The 19955-nt window shown below is 33.0% G+C and overlaps 2 protein-coding genes and 4 pseudogenes across 4 annotated transcripts; all 6 read right to left on the reverse strand.

Annotated features, from left to right (window-relative positions):
- Window positions 1-412: 412 nt before the first annotated feature.
- On the reverse strand, window positions 413-4360 carry LOC104731315 (myrosinase 4-like; annotated as a pseudogene). Its single transcript, XR_015573811.1, has 13 exons — window positions 4106-4360; window positions 3749-4009; window positions 3584-3644; window positions 3366-3424; window positions 3213-3288; window positions 3020-3097; window positions 2827-2914; window positions 2431-2674; window positions 1498-1835; window positions 1324-1355; window positions 1127-1223; window positions 922-1024; window positions 413-814 (listed from the first exon to the last, which is right to left on the reverse strand). The product of XR_015573811.1 is annotated as a myrosinase 4-like (transcript).
- Window positions 4361-6011: 1651 nt separating this feature from the next.
- Window positions 6012-7320, reverse strand: LOC147930383 (F-box protein At1g69090 pseudogene; annotated as a pseudogene).
- A 4001-nt stretch (window positions 7321-11321) lies between these two features.
- Window positions 11322-15016, reverse strand: LOC104731314 (myrosinase 4). Its single transcript, XM_010450646.2, is given in 15 exon segments — window positions 11322-11698; window positions 11806-11908; window positions 12007-12103; window positions 12205-12236; window positions 12379-12544; window positions 12546-12599; window positions 12602-12715; window positions 13034-13277; window positions 13431-13518; window positions 13625-13702; window positions 13860-13935; window positions 14013-14071; window positions 14232-14292; window positions 14375-14644; window positions 14745-15016. Coding segments are annotated over 14 exon segments (1542 nt in total). The 5' UTR covers window positions 14558-14644; window positions 14745-15016; the 3' UTR covers window positions 11322-11511.
- Window positions 15017-16212: 1196 nt separating this feature from the next.
- On the reverse strand, window positions 16213-16644 carry LOC147930384 (uncharacterized). The gene has a single exon (XM_087476844.1). It carries the CDS (start codon window positions 16642-16644, stop codon window positions 16213-16215), a length of 432 nt encoding a protein of 143 aa, XP_087332970.1.
- A 297-nt stretch (window positions 16645-16941) lies between these two features.
- On the reverse strand, window positions 16942-18341 carry LOC104731316 (F-box protein At1g69090 pseudogene; annotated as a pseudogene).
- A 23-nt stretch (window positions 18342-18364) lies between these two features.
- LOC104731317 (putative F-box protein At4g22030 pseudogene) lies at window positions 18365-19868 on the reverse strand (annotated as a pseudogene). The gene has a single exon (XR_015574898.1). The product of XR_015574898.1 is annotated as a putative F-box protein At4g22030 pseudogene (transcript).
- Window positions 19869-19955: the final 87 nt, after the last annotated feature.

The raw sequence follows: 19955 nt of genomic DNA on the forward strand, positions 1-19955 counted from the left end.
TCAGTGAACAAGATGGTAACTGTCGATATACGTTTAAACTTGAATCAAATAATTTAGTAGAAGAAACGTACAAAAGCTATACCTATACGGCTCTACCAAGCAGCAGTGGCCTATATTCAGACAATTGATGGCTCCATTGTCTTAAACTGGAAAATTGAAATATACGCATTTTACCCTCTGTTCAATTAAAGTTCATCTTATTTTTTAAACGGCTCATTTTTCTAGCATGTTAACCATGAATCAAAATGATAACATCTTGTTGGTACTTATTTAAATAAATATTTTTATTGTCCTTTCAACATTATAGACAAAAAAAATTAGTCATATCATTTGTTATTCTAGTTTTAAAAATTAGAAATGATAAACAAATTAAATATTATAAATACGTTTTCTATATAACCAGCCAAAGGTATAAGTGGGAACGGTATTAATTGGCATATAAAGATGATGCAATAAAGTCTTTAAGACAAAAACAGCGCCACGCGAATTCGAAGAAAAATGTAGAAAAAAGTTTATTTTACTGAAACAGACATATATTCCCTTTACATGTATTTTGAGGGATATAAACTTTTTATTTTCGAATTTTCCTGAGTTTCAACGAGTAAATAGAAGAAAATTACCCTGCTTCTATTTTTTATCTTCACTTCTTTCCATGTTGAACTTAGAATACCATTTAGCCGAATCTTTCTCCCTTCTATCAGCTGGATTAGTGAAGTTCACCCAATTCATACCAAAACGGATTGTGTAACCTTTACTGAACTCGTAATTATCCATCGAAGACCATGGAAAATACCCTGCTACGTTGCATCCATCCCTACAAATAAGATATATTGATATGAAATATCATTTGATTATTTTTTTCCCATGTATAAAACTGTCAAAGATTAAACTAGTAATTTTAAAAAATCACAGATAACTTACTCGATTGTGCATTTGAGACAAGACAAATGACTACAGTGGCTTTCAATTCGTCCTTGGTCTGCTAATGCTTCAGCAAGTGTTAGATTGCCAGAAGTAGGAAATCCTGTAACGTTCATAATTAACATGTTATTCATATATTTTTGTTAAATAAACTTGTTTATATATATATATATATATATATATATATATATGTCGTATACATTACCATTCTCAGTGATATAGGTAAGTGGGTTTTTGTAATTGTCTTTGATATAGTTTAGAATTTGACGGAACCCAGGAGGATAATACACAATATTACCACTCTGTAAAAAACCGTTTGAGTTAGTGATATAATTTTTGTATAATTATGAGCTCTATTTTATATGATAAATATTTTAGTTAAAAATAAAAATTGATACTCACTTGAACACCAATTGGAACTCCATCACGAGAAGCTGCTTATTAAAAAAGAAAACAAATTAAAATCCAGTTTACGTAGATATGCATGCATGCAAGATACTATAAAATTCCCAATTCTGAGACAGAAAAATACCATTCAATTAATATGAATTAAAAAAAAAGGATGGATAGACATACTGCTAAAGTTGGCTCTTGGATCAGTTTCGATGTTTGGTGGTATCGAAAATGGGTTGCAATGAATCAGTTGCATACTGTGTGATGTAATAATTTAAACCTAGAAACTCCATGGATCCTTTCACTAATTGAGATTCTAAATCTGTAAATCTTGGCAATCTTTCTCCTAAGGTATCTTTCATAGTCTTCGGATAATCTCCATATACCAGAGGATCCAAGAACCATCCAACAATGAAATCAAACGCTCGCCCCGCAGCCATCTGATCTGAAACGCTTGCTTCATTTAAAGGAACAAACCATCTTCCGATTAAAGTTATTCCAATATTTCCTCCTTGTAACCCCTGCACATTGTTAAGCCTGCTTATAAATATATTACTTAAGCAGAAAAAAGGCTTAATCATTTTTTTATTTGCATTTTGTATGAAAAAGAAACAAAAAGTCAGACGTGGATGTGAAATATATGTTTTTTCATGCAGTGTCTTTTAATTTCTATTTCTATATTTATTTATTTTTTGTATTTTTGTATTAGATCATCTTCAATGGTTTTCTCTATTTTTTTCTCTATAATGAATCTTTATAATAGAGGTGGGTTTTACTTCAATCCATCTCTATTTTCACCTCTAAAATAGAGATTGCTATTTTTCTCTATATATAGAGGAACTCTATTTTTTCTTACAAAGTGTTCCTCTATATACAGAGAAAAAAATAGCAATCTCTATTTTAAATGTGAGAATAAATGTGGGTTGGAGTAAAACTCACATCTATTATAGAGTTTTTCTATTATAGAGAAATGCATTAGAGATGCTCTAAACTAAGTTTATTGAAGCGAAAAAGCTCAATCACGTTATTATTTGTGTTAAGGTTAATAAAAAAAAACAAAAGAAGACTTGATGTGTAACTATGACATAACTCATATGATTTTATTCGTATGAATACCTTGTATTTCTGACGATATGTAGATACAGTTGTAGCATGAGCAAGAAGTTGGTGATAGCCAACAATATAAGGTTCTGTACCAGAATTTCCTCCAAATTCACAACCTGTGCATCGCCCCGGTGGAGATATATCAATTCCGTAACCTCTGTATGCAAACGTGTAAGGTTGATTAAATGTGATCCAAAACTTCACTCTATCTCCGAATCTTTGAAAGAGAAGCTCAGCGTAATCCTTGTAATCCTCCCTATATATATGACCATACATAAAGTATACATGAGCTTATAGATGTAATATCTAGTACAAAAATAAGGCAGGTAAGTATAACTTCTGCCACCAGCAGAAAATAACTATGATAAAACATTTTTGGTTAAAACATCTATTTATTGAGTCGCTTACACTATACGTTTGTTTAGAAAACCGCCATACTCGTCTTCTAAAGCTTGGGGGACATCCCAATGGAATATCGTCACGAATGGTTCAATGCCTACGTGTGCGTGTAATCAAGTTAATTGTTATGCTCAAAGATATACCAAAAAAATACAAGAAAAATCCACATGTTTGTGTAAAATTATATTTATGAAATAATTACCAGTGGCTTTCAGTTCGTTGATGAGGTTGTCGTAATATTTTATTCCATTCTCATCCACTCCTCCACACAGCTTTCCCTCTGAGAAGGCGATATATACATGAGAGAGAGAGAGAGAGAGAGAGAGAGAGAAAATGTAATTAAAACAAGTAAAAAACCAATAAGAAGATCGGAATAAGAATGAGGGTAATATTACTTGGTAGGACCCTTGACCATGCTATAGAGAATCTGTAAGCTTGAACATTCAAGCGTTTCAATAATTGGACATCCTCCTATAACGCAATGAAATTTCCCGATCAAATTTCATTCCAAGTGACTGTATAAACCAGGGTAAAAAAAAAAAAAAAACCTTATAAAGCTCATAGGAGTTGCAAGCCAGATCTCCCGTAGTGCGGTCTGGAACCTTTTCTGCTAGATAAAAAAGTCTATATTGTGAGCAAATATATTTGTCAAATGTATATATATACAGTCGATAACCCATGTATGTATATGTGTTTTTTAGAAAAAATATGATATATGTGTATATATATAAAATAATTATTCACATATCAAAAATAAGGACAAAACCTGGATATCTGTGAGTATAGTAGTCCCATCCATTAAGCGCTCTATGCGCAGCACCTTCAATCTAGTACACGTAAATCATTTTTTTTTTTTTTAATTCTTCCTAATATTTTTTATTGATTACATAATTAGAGACTAGTGGTGTAAAATATGTCATAACGAACATACTTGATATGCTGAAGTTGCTGCACCAAAAGTGAAGTTTGTTGGAAAATCAGTTCGACTGAACATTTGCACATCATTGCAGTTGAAGGGTTCTTTAGCTTGGCACGCTGGATTGCAAACTCGTTGACTCGTTGCACTTAAAACTGCAAAGAGAAGCACAAGGATGCAAGTTTCACGAAATGTCATGGCTTGAGAGATTGCTTTCACTTATTGTATTTTTGGCTGATGATGAAGAACTGTTGAAGCTGAATCCTTTGATTAAACCTTCACCAAACAAAAGAGATATATGAGAAGAAGACAAACCGAGAGAAGAGAACAAAAGCGTCAGTAAAACAGAGAGTGACAGGTTAAGACACAAACCTGAAACCTGAGTGAAGCAATCAGAAGTTCAACAAGAATCTTGAACTTAGCAGTACACATATATAGGCAGACACTTCCAAATATAGACTATAAATACGGATGCGAAACATAGCTAAATCTTTGCATTTCGACCATTTTGAGATTTACAGATATCGGATAATTTACGAAACTAATGACACTGACGCATTAGTTGAATAAAATAACACGACACGTTATCCCGATAGTCCTAACGCATTAGTTAAAAATAAAAATAACACGACGACACGTTAGCCCAATATTCTTATAGCCCTCTCCGGCTCGCTGACTTCTAGTAAATTGCGTGGTTCTGATCGCTTCATCGTTGCTGGATCTACATAATGGATAACACACTTGACTATTCGTTTTGTTATGATTGGTGATAATAACAATCACATATCCGTTTTCGCTATCGTTACAATCTGACAGTTGACAAAGGAAAATAATTTAAATTCATTCTCAAAATATAAAGTTGTATCGAAATGTGTCTTAATTGTCACCCATGACACGAAAAATCTAAGGGAATCGTTATTTTCTGGGTCCATATTAAAAGTTTAAAAGATATTGACTTTTTTAGTATGGGGAGGTCAAGGGACCACTCATCGAAAATCCACTTGTTGCCTTCGAAATCTCGTTCCGTTGCACTTTGAAATCTCTTTTGGAAACTTGCGTTTGCGTTTCCATTTTAAAATTTGATGTAAAAAATTTGAGATTTTTTACTACGAAAAAAAAAACCAAACTATATATACTAATGTTTGTGGTTACGCAGTAAAGCATATATTGCATGCAGGATATGTTGGAAGTGATTAACTGAATTAAATAACTCCGATAGACTTGAGCTTATATGGTGTTTTTGACCGACAATACAAAATTTGAAACAATATTTTTCATGAAATTGAGGAAATTGGGAATGAAGAAATTGATATAAACTTTTTACTTTTAATTGTTTGATTTTTATTTGAAATTGAGGATGAGAATTTACACTTGTTTTCAGAAATAGTGACGTAGTGTAACCATTGGAAACCCCATCGTTACTGTAAATTCTTGCATCCACAAAATTGTATAATTCAACTCATCCAATGGTTAAGAAATCTTGATTGTAAACTCATCAACTTGATGTCGATTTTGCTATCGCACATAAATTATCGGTAGAAAGTTGGACCAAAATGCAAGATGGAACTCATTTCGAGAAGAATGTAACTGCAATATGGGCAATACTGCAAGATGGAACTCATTTGGATAAGTTGGACAACAATGCAACTTGGACAATAATACAAGCATTTCAGTTTTTTGTTTTGTTCTTTATGATAAGAATGTAGATATTCATTTTACATTGAAAGTTAAAGTTACACAATGAAGCATAACCAATACATGGCCCCATGCCACAAATAAGAAAGAAAAAAACATGGAATCGTACCACATTCTTGAAGAAGAAGATGAAGTGATACAAATTAAAAGAGAATCCTTAAATGAAGCTAAGAAGAGAAACAAAAGGAAAATGAACCAAGTGAAAAGGCGGATGACCAGAAGACGATGAGACAGTCCTTTCAGCTGTAATACGAGCCGATCAAGCGACTACGGAGTCACTCCACCAACTCCCTCCTAGAGTCAGTAGCATGGAGCGAAACAACTTCATATCCACAACAAGCTTTCTAGCACCGTCAATCACAAAGTCCAGACGTTGAAAACCTTTGACATTATTCAAAGCTTCTCACAAGGCAAACACTTATTCATAGAAGTTGAATCTGAAGCTTAGACGATAGTGGCACAAGGATGCAATAACTAGCTAGTCATAGACTCATAGTGTATAGCCGGCTCGAGTTGTTTATAGAGATGGGCGTATAGTAGTTTATAGCATAAAGAACAAAAAAAATAGAAAGCAGTAATCTTGAACCTCAAAGCAAAATATTAGTAAATGTTTAATACAACAAAAATAAAATGAAAAATACATAAAACAACGAGAAAACATATAGATAAAAATAAATTATTCACGTTTAAAACTTGGAAAGAACCAACGTGCTGTAGAAAGTGGAACGGATGAAAAAACAAATTTATGTGGTCGCTCCACCTTTTTTGAATCGAGATTGTAGATGAAGATATTGTTTTTTTGATAATTATTTTCAGAAAGATTACCATTGAAGTAGATCGAATTTCTAGTGATCCTTCCAAATCCTTAGCAAGAACTGTAATACCTAAATCCAAAAGAATTGACTCATTTTTCAAAGAAAAAATTATGTCCCATTTGGTCTTCTTGGATTAATCCATCTTGTAGATTTGAACCTAGGCGGACGTTGGCTCTTAACAAATAACACATCTCCTCGTACAGTGACTAATATATTATACCTTATGTTAGGCAAATATGGGAGACCCCGTGATCCAAGAGGTCTTATGCCAAGACTTAGTGATCTTGGTAGGCATCCACGTACGCTAATTCTGAAAATTTTCAAAAGAATTTCTCCAGAGAAATCGTAAATAGGGAGTTTATAATAGTTGAGACAAAAAAAGCTTGTGATCTTTGTCTACCAAATAAGGAATTATTTTCCACGAGTTATCTCCTCTCTTGAAAGAAACCGCATTTTCTTCATCAAACATTCCTATAATTTAGTAATCTTTGGTTTTCTCGTCCACCCAAAATACCGGAGAGGTGATCTCATATTCAAAAGCCGGAAGATTGATCTGCTTGCGTGTTAAAAGATGTAAGATATAGAAATTATATTGAGGGACATCCTCGATGTTACCTCGATCGTCTAGCATGAGAAGCCAGCTTCTACAAGTCGCCACACAAAAACTCTTCCCAAAATCATCGCCAAGATCTTGAGTTTTGTATTGCTTTTTTTTTCTTCAGGATTGAACAAACCCTTTTAAACTTTAAGCTATTAATTAATTCATCTCAAGTTTGCATCTCAAGTAGTAATTTTCCCTATTTATTTTTTAAATAAATATGCCACTTAAGAAAATTTTACTATATCCAAATTCGATAATTCAACTCGATAACTCTCTAGTCTCTCAACAATAATATTTAAAATATACGTTTGAGATAGAAAGTGCTATGATTCAGTGAACAAGATGGTAATTGTCGATATACGTTTAAACTTGAATCAAATAATTCAGTCGAAGAAACGTACAAAGTCAAAGCTATACATACCTATACGGCTCTACCAAGCAGCAGTGGCCTATATTGAGACAATTGATGGCTCCATTGTCTTAAACTGGAAAATTGAAATATACGCATTTTACCCTTCTCTCACACATAATAACTTCCCTCTATTCAATTAAAGTTCATCTTTTAAGCGGCTCATTTTTCTAGCATGTTAACCATGAATCAAAATGATAACATCTTGTTGGTACTTATTTAGATAAATATTTTTATTGTCCTTTCAACATTATAGACAAAAAATTAGTCATATCATTTGTATTCTAGTTTTAAAAATTAGAAATGATAAACAAATCAAATATTACTAGATTAAGACCCGTGTTGAATTTTATTTTATTTATATTGTAATTTTTATATAAAATATAATTTATGTGATTGTTTTTTAAAAAAATTTTGGATAAAACATTATGCAATAAAATCATATGTTAGATATGATGGCTTGAAAAAAAATACTTATTTTGTAAGTTTTATATTGTTAATGATTCTAGATAAGTACCCGTGGAATAAAAATGGTTAAATTTTATTTAATACAAAATATTGTATATTTTATATTTTAAAATAAATTTTAATATATTGTATTAGTTTATGTATGTGAAGTTATTTCAACAATGTATATTCTACTTGAATGTCATTATAAGACATAATTTTGTAAATTTGGTTTTTAAAAAGCGAACTGCTATATTATGATTAATTTAATATATTTTTATATTTTTTGTTTTAATATACTTGGTTTCTTGAAATTCTTCATATTATAGTGACATATTATTAACATTTCTATAACAAATCAATTTAGAGTGTTTACAGTTTTTAACTTTTATATCAAGTTTCAATATTTTAAAAATATTTTAAAATAAATTATTTAAAGTTTATTATATTATATAAAATTAGAAAATTCAACAAAAAATTGAAATTGAATTTAGTATTCAAGTTTTGACCCGTTGCTCAGGAAAATTTTTAATTCGATAGAGATTATTTTTAAAGAATAATATTACTAAAGCTTGAATATTTTATAGATTGAAATATTTATATTTGTTTTTAAAAATTCAACTTATGGTATATACAGAAATTAAACTATTTTTTAATTATAATAAATAATATGATCATTTATTTGTTACACAAAATGACTCATATATAAAAATGAGAGGTGGAGTATAATGATAATTAACAAATTAATATGTTAAATTAGATATCAAATGATTTTATTTGATGAATAATTTAATAAAGGAAATTAATATGGTAAGGTAGATGATATCAAATAATTTTTTGGAATATTATCTTTAAGATTTTTGGAAACAATGTTCTCTACTAATAAAATTTTCCCAAAATAAATTAAGGTTGCACCCACTATTTTACTTATAACCAATTAATCTATAACCTATTTGTAACCAACTTATTAAAATTATATAGTCTACAAAATAATGTTGTGTACTTCCGTTCTATTATAAAGGGGATAAATACGTTTTCTATACAACCAGCCAAAGGTATAAGTGGGATATTGTATTGTAATTGGCATATAAAGATGATGCAACAAAGTCTTTAATGACTTTAAATAAAATCATGGAAAGTATAAAATTGAGGATTCTAAGTGATTGTTTACAAAGTTTTTAAAAATCTTTCTGATTTATTTTTTTCTAATCTTGTAAAATCTCTCATAAAATCTTATAAAATCTTTCTTAAAAAATATTGCACAATATTCTTTCATTGTTGTATTAATTTCTTTATTTATTTCTGGGTTGATCATGATCAAATCTGATTGTAATACAAAGTCCAATTCATTTTTAATACTCTGTTTCAGAAACTTCAGTTTTGAACATTATTGATATGAGAAATTGAAATTGTATTACAGACTTTTGTGTCAATAGCTGAGTTACCAAGTCTTCCACAATCAAGCTTGAGGCTTGAAAGTTGTTGATTTGGATACAACAATGGTAACAGTTTCCATTGACAATGAAACATTCTGAAACCCAAAAACCACTAACAAGAGAGATAAAAAAAAAACAAAACTTTATAGCCATAAACGGAGGCTCTCTTCTTCTCTCAATCACAAAGTCTTCGTCATGCATCTTCTTAAAAAATATAAACAAAACTTTTATTCATGTGAGAGACTTTACGAAGACGTGGAAGTTGGGAGTGAAGGTGAGGACACGAGTGACACAGTTCTGAAGTGTTTTGCAAGTAGAAACCATCGAGCAGATCGCCGCACACGACGGTGGTGGTAGCCATAAACGGAAGCTCTCTTCTTCTCTGATCTATATGATAAGACTGAGATTATGATTCACCTCCCAACAAGTGATTATGATTACGAAACCGTGCCTCTTCTTCTCCACCTCCCAAAAAAATTCATGGACTATGATTCTCACAATCTCTCTATTTGATGAGAGTGTTTACATGACTTTTTTTTATGAAGAAAATAATATAGAATCCTAAACCAATAACATAATAGTTGATTTTGTTGGACTTTTCCTATGCCGATCAAACATTTTTTCCTTCGTTGGTCAAACCATTTTGTGTTTATTTAACTGTTCATAGGTACTCTTATTAATGTGCTTCATTTATATATGGGGTTAAAATAATTAAACTACATATCATGATTTGATTATTTTCTGTACTTTTGTTTGCGTTTTTTATTTAGAAAGTTAAGAAAAAAAAACGTCACTGCGAAAGAGTTTGAAAGTTATAAATGCTAAGCTTCCACAACAACATCAACAACGTAACTGCCTCAAATTAAGGTTAGGCTAATAGACATTCTCTTATTCAATACTCTAATATAATATTATAATTTGTAAAACTGTCATGGCAATTAAATACAAATCTGATCAGTTTTAATTTTTATTTTTGTCAAATGTATAGAACTTACACTTTTGTATATTAGATACTTTATAAACTTCCTACTATTGCATGATTAGAACATATATATGTACTACATTGAACATAGTATATCCTCACTTATACATATTTCTTAAGAATCCCAAAGTATCATCCATTGAAGATGCATTGACAGGAGGAAATACAACACCATGAAGTCTAAGCTGATGATGATCAATTCGTTTGTCATATAAAGAGACAAAGAATGTGAGGGAGGTGGTGTGTTAGTGAAAGGGTGGAGAGAATGAAAGTGTTGTTAGCAGAAATTGGTCAGGTATTTTTTGTGTGAACATCGTTTATGTAAAGAACATTATTTTGGTAAGTTCTGTTTGTAATTTGGTCGGGAAAACCAGATAAAATAGAGGCCAAAGTTATGTTTTTGCTTAGATTATTGCACCTCCGATGCAAATAATGGAAATGGGTGTGTATATGGGTGTGTATGTGTCCATAATCCATTGCATATAGTAAGTGGAAAAGCTTAAGTGATTGGCATAAATTCTGCCGCGTAATCTTTTGTGTGTTCCACCAGTTCTAGATACAAAATCAAATCAACTTTTACTTTGATGGAAAATGATTGACAAGTAACAAACACGCTTAGCTATAAATTATCGCGTGAAAACATGTATTACTGACTAATTGTTGTCATGAAAGATAGATAATAGCATTTCAGGCCGACAAATTATAGTTTTATTGTACAAAGTTAAGATTTCATACTTTAAAATTTAATCATAATGATGCATGTTACTTATACTTTTAATTCATTCACGGTACTATCCAAAGAAAATAAAACATGAATTTGCTGCCATTTCTTATCATGAAAATATTAAAATATCTTCACTCTGTGTATAAGCTTATAAAGAATATTTTCTAACTAACATCTAGAATGAATATAGACATTAAGATTAACAATAACTAACATCTAGAATGAATATAGACATCAAGATTAACAATTCAGAAACTCAGCAAACTAATATCATTAACAAAAGTAAAAGAAAAGATTCAAACTACATTTGATGAATTTATAAGCATTCAAAGACATCAAGTGATTCAAAATCTACAAAATAAAATAGCTAAAGATAAATTTATTAACACTTTAGCATTGTCTTATAAATTTAAAAAATTAACCCGCGCATAGCGCGGTATATCTCCCAGAATAAAATAAAAAGCATGAAACGCAAAACGAAGAAGAATATTAAAGCTACTAATAGTTAATAAACGTGTAACAGAGTTAAACAGACTTTATGACTGAAACAGACATATATTCTCTTTATATGTATAAAGGGAAAAATGCATTTTGATGGAAGATGTATAAACTTTGTTTTCGAATTTTTCCTGAGTTTCAACGAGTAAATAGATGAAAATTACCCTGCTTCTATCTTTTATCTTCACTTCTTTCCATGTTGAACTTAGAATACCATTTAGCCGAATCTTTCTCCCTTCTATCAACTGGATTAGTGAAGTTCACCCAATTCATACCAAGACGGATTGTGTAACCACTACTGAACTCGTAAACATCCATCGAAGACCATGGAAAATACCCTGCTACGTTGCATCCATCCCTACAAATAAGATTTATTGATATGAAATATCATTTGATTATTTTTTTCCCATGTATAAAACTGTCAAAGATCAAACTAGTAATTTTAAAAAATCACAGATAACTTACTCGATTGCGCATTTGAGACAAGACAAATGACTACAGTGGCTTTCAATTCGTCCTTGGTCAGCTAGTGCTTCAGCAAGTGTTAGATTGCCAGAAGTAAGAAATCCTGTAACGTTCATAATTAACATGTAATTCATATATTTTTGTTAAGTAAACTTGTTTATATATAAATATATATATATATATATATGTCATATACATTACCATTCTCAGTGATATAGGTAAGTGGGTTTTCGTAATTGTCTTTGATATAGTTTAGAATTTGACGGAGCCCAGGAGGATAATACACAATATAATCACTCTGTAAAAGATCGTTTGAATTAGTGATATAATTTTTGTATTATTGTGAGCTCTATTTTATATGATAAATATTTTAGTTAAAAACTAAAAATTGATACTCACTTGAACACCAATTGGAACTCCACCACGAGAAGCTGCTTATTAAAAAAGAAAAAAAAAAAATCTAGTTTACGTAGACATGCATGCATGCATGCAGATACTGTAAAATTCCCAATTCTGAGACAGAAAATACCATTCAATTAATATGAATTAAAAAAAACTGATGGATAGACATACTGCTTAAGTTCGCTCTTGGATCAGTTTGGATGTTTGGTGGTGTCGAAATGGGTTGCAGTGAATCAGTTGCATACTGTGTGTAGTAATAATTTAAACCTAGAAAATCCATGGATCCTTTCACTAATTGAGATTCTAAATCTGTAAATCTTGGCAATCTTTCTCCTAAGGTATCTTTCATAGTCTTCGGATAATCTCCATATACCAGAGGATCCAAGAACCATCCAACAATGAAATCAAACGCTCGCCCCGCAGCCATCTGATCTGAAACGCTTGCTTCATTTAAAGGAACAAACCATCTTCCGATTAAAGTTATTCCAATATTTCCTCCTTGTAACCCCTGCACATTGTTAAGCCTGCTTATAATATATTACTTAAGCAGAAAAAGGCTTAATCATTTTTCTATTTGCATTTTGTATGAAAAAGAAACAAAAAGTAAGACGTGGATGTGAAATATATGTTTTTCATGCAGTGTCTTTTAATTTCTATTTCTATATTTTTATTTTTTTGCATTTTTGTGTAAACTAACTGTATTGAAGCGAAAAAGCTCAATCACGTTATTATTTGTGTTAAGCTTAATAAAAAAAACAAAACAAAACAAAGGAAGACTTGATGTGTAACTATGACATAACTCATATGGTTTTATTCGTATGAATACCTTGTATTTCTGCCGATATGTAGATACAGCTGTAGCATGAGCAAGAAGTTGATGATAGCCAACAATATAAGGTTCTGTACCAGAATTTCCTCCAAACTCACAACCTGTGCATCGCCCCGGTGGAGATATTGCAATTCCGTAACCTCTGTATGCAAACGTGTAAGGTTGATTAAATGTGATCCAAAACTTCACTCTATCTCCGAATCTTTGAAAGAGAAGCTCAGCGTAATCCTTGTAATCCTCCCTATATATATGACCATACATAAAGTATACATGAGCTTATAAATGTAATGTCTAGTAAAAAAAATAAGGCAGGTAAGTATAACTTCTGCCACCAACAGAAAATAACTATGATAAAACATTTTTGGTTAAAACATCTATTTATTGAATCGCTTACACTATACGTTTGTTTAGAAAACCGTCATACTCGTCTTCTAAAGCTTGGGGGACATCCCAATGGAATATTGTCACGAATGGTTCTATGCCTACGTGTGCGTGTAATCAAGCTAATTGTTATGATTAAAGATATACCAAAATATAACAAGAAAAATCCACATGCATGTGTAAAAATTATATTTATGAAATAATTACCATTGGCTTTCAGTTCATTGATGAGGTTGTCGTAATATTTTATTCCATTCTCATCCACTCCTCCACACAGCTTTCCCTCTAAGAGGGCGATATATACATGAGAGAGAGAGAGAGAGAGAGAGAGAGAGAGAGAGAGAGAGAGAGAGAGAGAGAGAGAGAGAGAGAGAGAGAAAATGTAATTAAAACAAGTAAAAAACCAATAAGAAGATCGGAATAAGAATGAGGGTAATATTACTTGGTAGGACCCTTGACCATGCTATAGAGAATCTGTAAGCTTGAACATTCAAGCGTTTCAATAATTGGACATCCTCCTATAACGCAATGAAATTTCCCGATCAAATTTAATTCCAAGTGACTGTATAAACCAGGGTAAAAAAAAAAAAAAAACCTTATAAAGCTCATAGGAGTTGCAAGCCAGATCTCCCGTAGTGCGGTCTGGAACCTTTTCTGCTAGATAAAAAAGTCTATATTGTGAGCAAATATATTTGTCAAAATGTATATATATACAGTCGATAACCCATGTATGTATATGTGTTTTTTAGAAAAAATATGATATATGTGTATATATATAAAATAATTATTCACATATCAAAAATAAGGACAAAACCTGGATATCTATGAGTATAGTAGTCCCATCCATTAAGCGCTCTATGCGCAGCACCTTCAATCTAGTACACGTAAATCATTTTTTAAAAATAGAAATTTCTTCCTAATATTTTTTTTTATTACATAATTATAACGAACATATACTTGATATGCTGAAGTTGCTGCACCAAAAGTGAAGTTTGTTGGAAAATCAGTTCGACTGAACATTTGCACATCATTGCAGTTGAAGGGTTCTTTAGCTTGGCACGCTGGATTGCAAACTCTTTGACTCGTTGCACTTAATACTGCAAAGAGAAGCACAAGGATGCAAGTTTCACGGAATGTCATGTTGCTTGAGAGATCACTTTCACAGTTTCACTTATTGTATTTTTGGTTGATGAAGAAGAACTGTTGAAGCTGAATCCTTTGATTGAACTTTCACCAAACAAAAGAGATATATGAGAAGAAGACAATCACAGAGAAGAGAACAAAAGCGTTATAGTAAAACAGAGCGTGACAGGTTTAAGACACAAACCTGAGAGTTGGATAGCAAACCTGAAACCTGAGTGAAACAATGAGAAGTTCAACAAGAATCTTGAACTTAGCAGTATATATATAGGCAAACACTTCCAAATCTAAACTATAAACACGGGCCGCGCAATCATAGCTAAATTTTTGCATTTTGACCATTTTGAGATTTACAGATATCGGATAATTTACGAAACTAATGACACTGACGCATTAGTTGAATAAAATAACACGACACGTTTTCCCCGATAGTCCTAACGCATTAGTTAAAAACAAAATAACACGACGACACGTTAGCCGAATAGTCTTCTAGTCCCTCTCCGGCTCGCTGACTTCAAGTAAATTGTGTGGTTCTGATCGCTTCATCTTCGCTGGATCTACATAATGGATAACCCACTTGACTATTCGTTTTGTTGTCATTGGTGATAGATAAGGTACAACAACCACATATCTGTTTATGCTATCATTACAACCTGACAATTGACAAAAGAAAATAATTTAAATTCGTTCTCAAAATATAAGAAAGTTGTATCGAAATGTGTCTTAATTGTCACCCATGACACGAAATCGAAGGGAATCGTGATTTTCAAAGATTATTGACTTTTTCTGGGACCATTCATCGAAAATCCACTTCTTGCCTTCGAAATCTCATTCCGTTGCACTTCGAAATCTCTTTTGGAAACTTGCATTTCCATTTTAAAAATTTAATGTCAAAAATAATAAAAAGCTTTTTTACTACGAAAAAAAACAAACCAAACTAATTTTGCGATTTTAGATTTTTTGCATACTAATGTTTGTGGTTACGCAAGATATATATACATATATATATATATATATATATTGATTAACTGAATTAAATAACTTGAGCTTGAATGGTGTTTTCGACCGACAATACAAAACTTGAAACAATTCTTTTAATAAAATTGAGGAAACTGGGAATGAAGAAATTGATATAAACTTTTTACTTTGAATTGTTTGATTTTTATTCGAAATTGAGGATGAGAATTTACACTTTTTCAGCAATAGTGACGTATTTTAACCATTGGAAACCCCCATCGTTACTGTAAATTCTTGCATCCACACAGTTGTATAATTCAACTCATCTAATGGTTAAGAAATCTTGATTGTAAACTCATCAACTTGATGTCAATTTTGCCATCGCACATAAATTATCGGTGGAAAGTTGGACAATAATGCAAGATGGAACTGTAAAATGGGCAATACTGCAAGATGTAAATGCATTATGGAACTCATTTGGATAAGTTGGACAACAATGCAACTTGGACAATAATACAAGCATTCCAATTTCTTATATATATTTTTTTTTATAAGAATGTTGATATTCATTTTACAATGAAAAGTTAAAGTAACACAATATGAAGCATAACAAAATGAAAACAAAATCAATCTTCTTTTTTTTTTTTTGGCAAACAAACAAAATCAATCAATCAATGAATAATGCCTAAGAAAATTCTCTAACGTCGAGTGGCAAACCACGCCTGAAGTCCCATTGCATAGCGAGAGTCTCCCAGGGATGCATTGAGCACGCACCTGCTGATCAATCTAACGGATAACAACTTCTTCAGAATTAGGAACCTCACCATGTTGCCTTGCATTTCTCTCTTGCTAGATGGAATGAATGGTGAGTTGAAATGTGTAGCGAACAAAAATCCTTGGACTCGATCAGACTGAGACTCTGAAACACAGTCCACTAGTTGTTGCCAAACTGTAGTAAACTTTTGCCTATAGAGATTATGAGCAATGGCTGGCCAAACGGCAGAGGTGTATTGACATGAGAAGAATAGGTGACCTCGAGTCTTAACCGGCACAGAGCAGAAGACACAATTGACAGTGCAGTCCGTGTTCCAACCCAACATTCGATCCCCTGTGGACAGATAATTATGCATTGCTAGCCAAGTACAAAAAGAGTACTTCGGCGATGCATGAGGAAACAACACACTTTTATGCCAAGCTACATGGTTAGAGGCTCTTCGAATATGATTCCATGTGTCATTAGTAGAGAATCTTGCCTTGAAGTCATCGCCTTTGACATTATTCAAAGCTTCTTACAAGGCAAATACTTATTTGTAGAAGTTGAATTTGAAGATAGTGGCACAAGGATGCATTAACTAGTCAGAGTGTGTAGCCGGCTCGAGTCGTTTATAGAGATGGGCGTATAGTAGTTTATAGCATAAAGAACAATAAAAATAAAAAGCAGTAGTCCTGAACCTCAAAGCAAACTATTAGTAAATGTTTAATACAACAAAAATGAAAATGTTAAATACATAAAACAACGAGAAAACAGATAGATAAAAATAAATTATTCACGTTTAAAACTTGGAAAGAACCAACGTGCGGTAGAAAATGGAAGGGAGGAAAAAACAAATTTATGTGGTCGTTCCACCTTCTTCGAATCGAGATTGTAGATGAAGATATCGTTTTCTTGATAATTATCTTCAGAAAGATTACCATTGAAGTAGATCGAATTTCTAGTGATTCCTTCCAAATCTTTAGCAAGAACTGTAATACCTAAATCCAAAAAAATTGCCTCATCTTTCAGCCTCATCTTTCAAAGAAACGATTTTGTCCCATTTGGTCTTCTTGGATGAATCCATCTTGTAGATTTGAAAGGTCCACTTTTTGGACCTAGGCGGACGTTGGCTCTCAACAAATAAACATCTCCTCGTACAGTGACTACTATATTATACCTTATGGTAGGTAAATATGGGAGACCCCGTGATCCAAGAGGTCTTATGCCAAGACCTACTGATCTTGGTAGGCATTCACGTACGCTAATTCTGAAAATTTCCAAAAGAATTTCTCTAGAGAAATCGTGAATACGGAGTTTAAAATAGTTGAAACAAAAAAGTTTGTGATCTTTGTATACCATGTTAAAACATTCGTCAATACCTAACAACGGAATTATTTTCCACGAGTTATCTCCTCTCTTGAAAGAAATCGCATTTACTTCACCAAACATTCCTATAATTAAGTAATCTTGGGTTTTCTCGTCTACCCATAATACCGGAGAGGTGATCCCATATTCAAAACTCGGTATATTAATCCGCTCGTGTGTTAAAAGATGTAAGATATAGAAATTATATTGAGGGACATCCTTGATGTAACCTCGATCGTCTAGCATGAGAAGCCAGCTTCTACAAGTCGCCACACAAAAGCTCTTCCCAAAGTCGTCACCAAGATCTTGAGTTTTGTATTGCTTTTCTTTTTCTTCAGGATTGAACAAGAGACCGTAATTTTTGTCCTTTGGAAAGAGAATCATCCAAGGGATCTGATTATTTGGCTCAGATATTTTCGAAGCTGATCGCCATGATGAACAAACAGTTTTGGCTCGTTCAAAATCCGCAAATCCAAGGCGTTCGAAAACCAATCGAAGGAGATCTAGTGGAAGTTGGGACCAGCAATGGAGATTTCTTTTTGAACCTGATCGAGTGATTTCATTAGCAGAGACGGCAAGAGAGGCCATCCTCTCGATCTTATTTTTTGTTTTCATTCTCGGCGAGAGAGAGAGATTTTACAAAGAGATTAACTCTTTATTTACCTACAAGAGACATTTAGAGACGTAGAGTACTCTGATCTATTGAAAGCCAACCCTAAAAAGGGATCTAGGTTACTAGTTTTTCGATGAACCGGTCAAAAATGTGAAATTAATTTGCATATTTATATTCAGGTTTGTACAACAAGTCAAAGAAACATCTATTATTAATTTATTATCTCTATACTCAAAAACGAATTAATGAAATATTATCTTGTCTGTAGACTAATCAAAAGAGCTTGCTTGCGCATTCATCAATGGGTGATCCTTGTAACCGAGATAAGCTCGATCTTCTGGCGAGATCTCTCAATTCAGACAAGCTTCTCCCAAGTTTCAACGCTACTTTTGTCTCGAAAACTAGCGCATCCTCTGTTCTCTCTGTTTTGATCGTTTCTTCCAAGAGAGAGAAGAATCCAGCAGAGTTTCTATACATCTCACACACCATCCCTACTTGACCTCCGTGCTCTAACGTGTTAACTACGGTAGCCAATGAAGCGCACGTCGTTGCTACTACTCCAGCTAAACCTGAGTCATGGCCTATAAAGCCAGAACTTACAGCAGCAATTCCGGTTAAAACCGGTCCAGAGATGGCCAAAACCCGGTTTAACTTCAAGGCCACGTTACCTAATTTCTCGTACTCCTCTGCATCTCTACTCTTAATAATCTCAACCACCTCTCTCATCTCCATCTCTAGCTCCGAGTTCCACCCGTTAGTTTCGGTTATGGGATGAATGACTTCGGGTTTTGTTTCGGGCCACCAATTCGCTGGCTTGAATTCTTGAGGGAACTTCTCGAGCATGGTACCGACAAGAGGAAGTGGGTAAGCTTTGTCTAAACAGAGCACTCTCTTTATCACTTCTTTCACGTCTGCTTCACTGATTCCATCTTCGCTCTTCTCCCTCAGAACCATCTCGATTCTGTTTCTCAGCTGCTTGAACAGCCTCGTCGCGTTCCTCTGCTCTTCCACAAGCTGCGACGGCTGAATCTTGTTCATCAAGGCAGCTAAACCTGTAGCAGAAGCCAGCAAAAGCGTTGAAGCTATATTCACCGCGGAGACAGAGTCTCCTCCAACGGCGTTCATGGAGGCTATTCCGGCCATCAGAGCGGCAGTGAGAGTGATCATGTTGACGGAATTGAGCAAGAGAGAGTTCCAGTTGTTGCGTTGCTCTCCAATGTTCTTGTGCATCTCTACTCTATCTATAACTTCTTCAAGAACCGCCATGAGCCGGGACCTTTGCAAGACCTGATCATCGCACCCTCTCTTCTTCTGCCCTTGTCTCTCTAACAGCGAAATATCGATATTTTCAGCAAACCCATCCAACCGAAAACTCGATTCTACGACTCTTGAGTTCTGGTTCTTGATCGGTATTTGCGGAATTGAGACATTAAATTTCGGTAATTTTGGGATTGAGACCACGGATCTTGTTCTTGTGCAAGAAGAACAAGAAGTAGAAAGCATAAATCTTGAAGCATGTAATGACGCCATATGAAAGAGATTGCTGTAAAATTATAGATCTCGTTCTATTAGTTTTTTTGTGTTTCTCTCTTGTTTTTCTTGTTCTGGCTTTTGTAACTAAGGAGGGGGTGATCTAATGTATATATATATAAGTTTCATTAGTGTGTGACATTAACAGGTGAACAAAGAGGAATTAATAATTAAAAAAT

This window comes from Camelina sativa, chromosome 12, assembly GCF_030686135.1.
Source record: "Camelina sativa cultivar CO46 ecotype springtype chromosome 12, ASM3068613v1".
Taxonomy (NCBI): Eukaryota; Viridiplantae; Streptophyta; class Magnoliopsida; order Brassicales; family Brassicaceae; genus Camelina; species Camelina sativa.

What these genes read in the sequence shown, in the direction of transcription:
- LOC147930384 (XM_087476844.1), bottom strand. Translation starts at nt 16,644, where the DNA reads ATGCATAATTATCTGTCCACAGGGGATCGAATGTTGGGTTGGAACACG.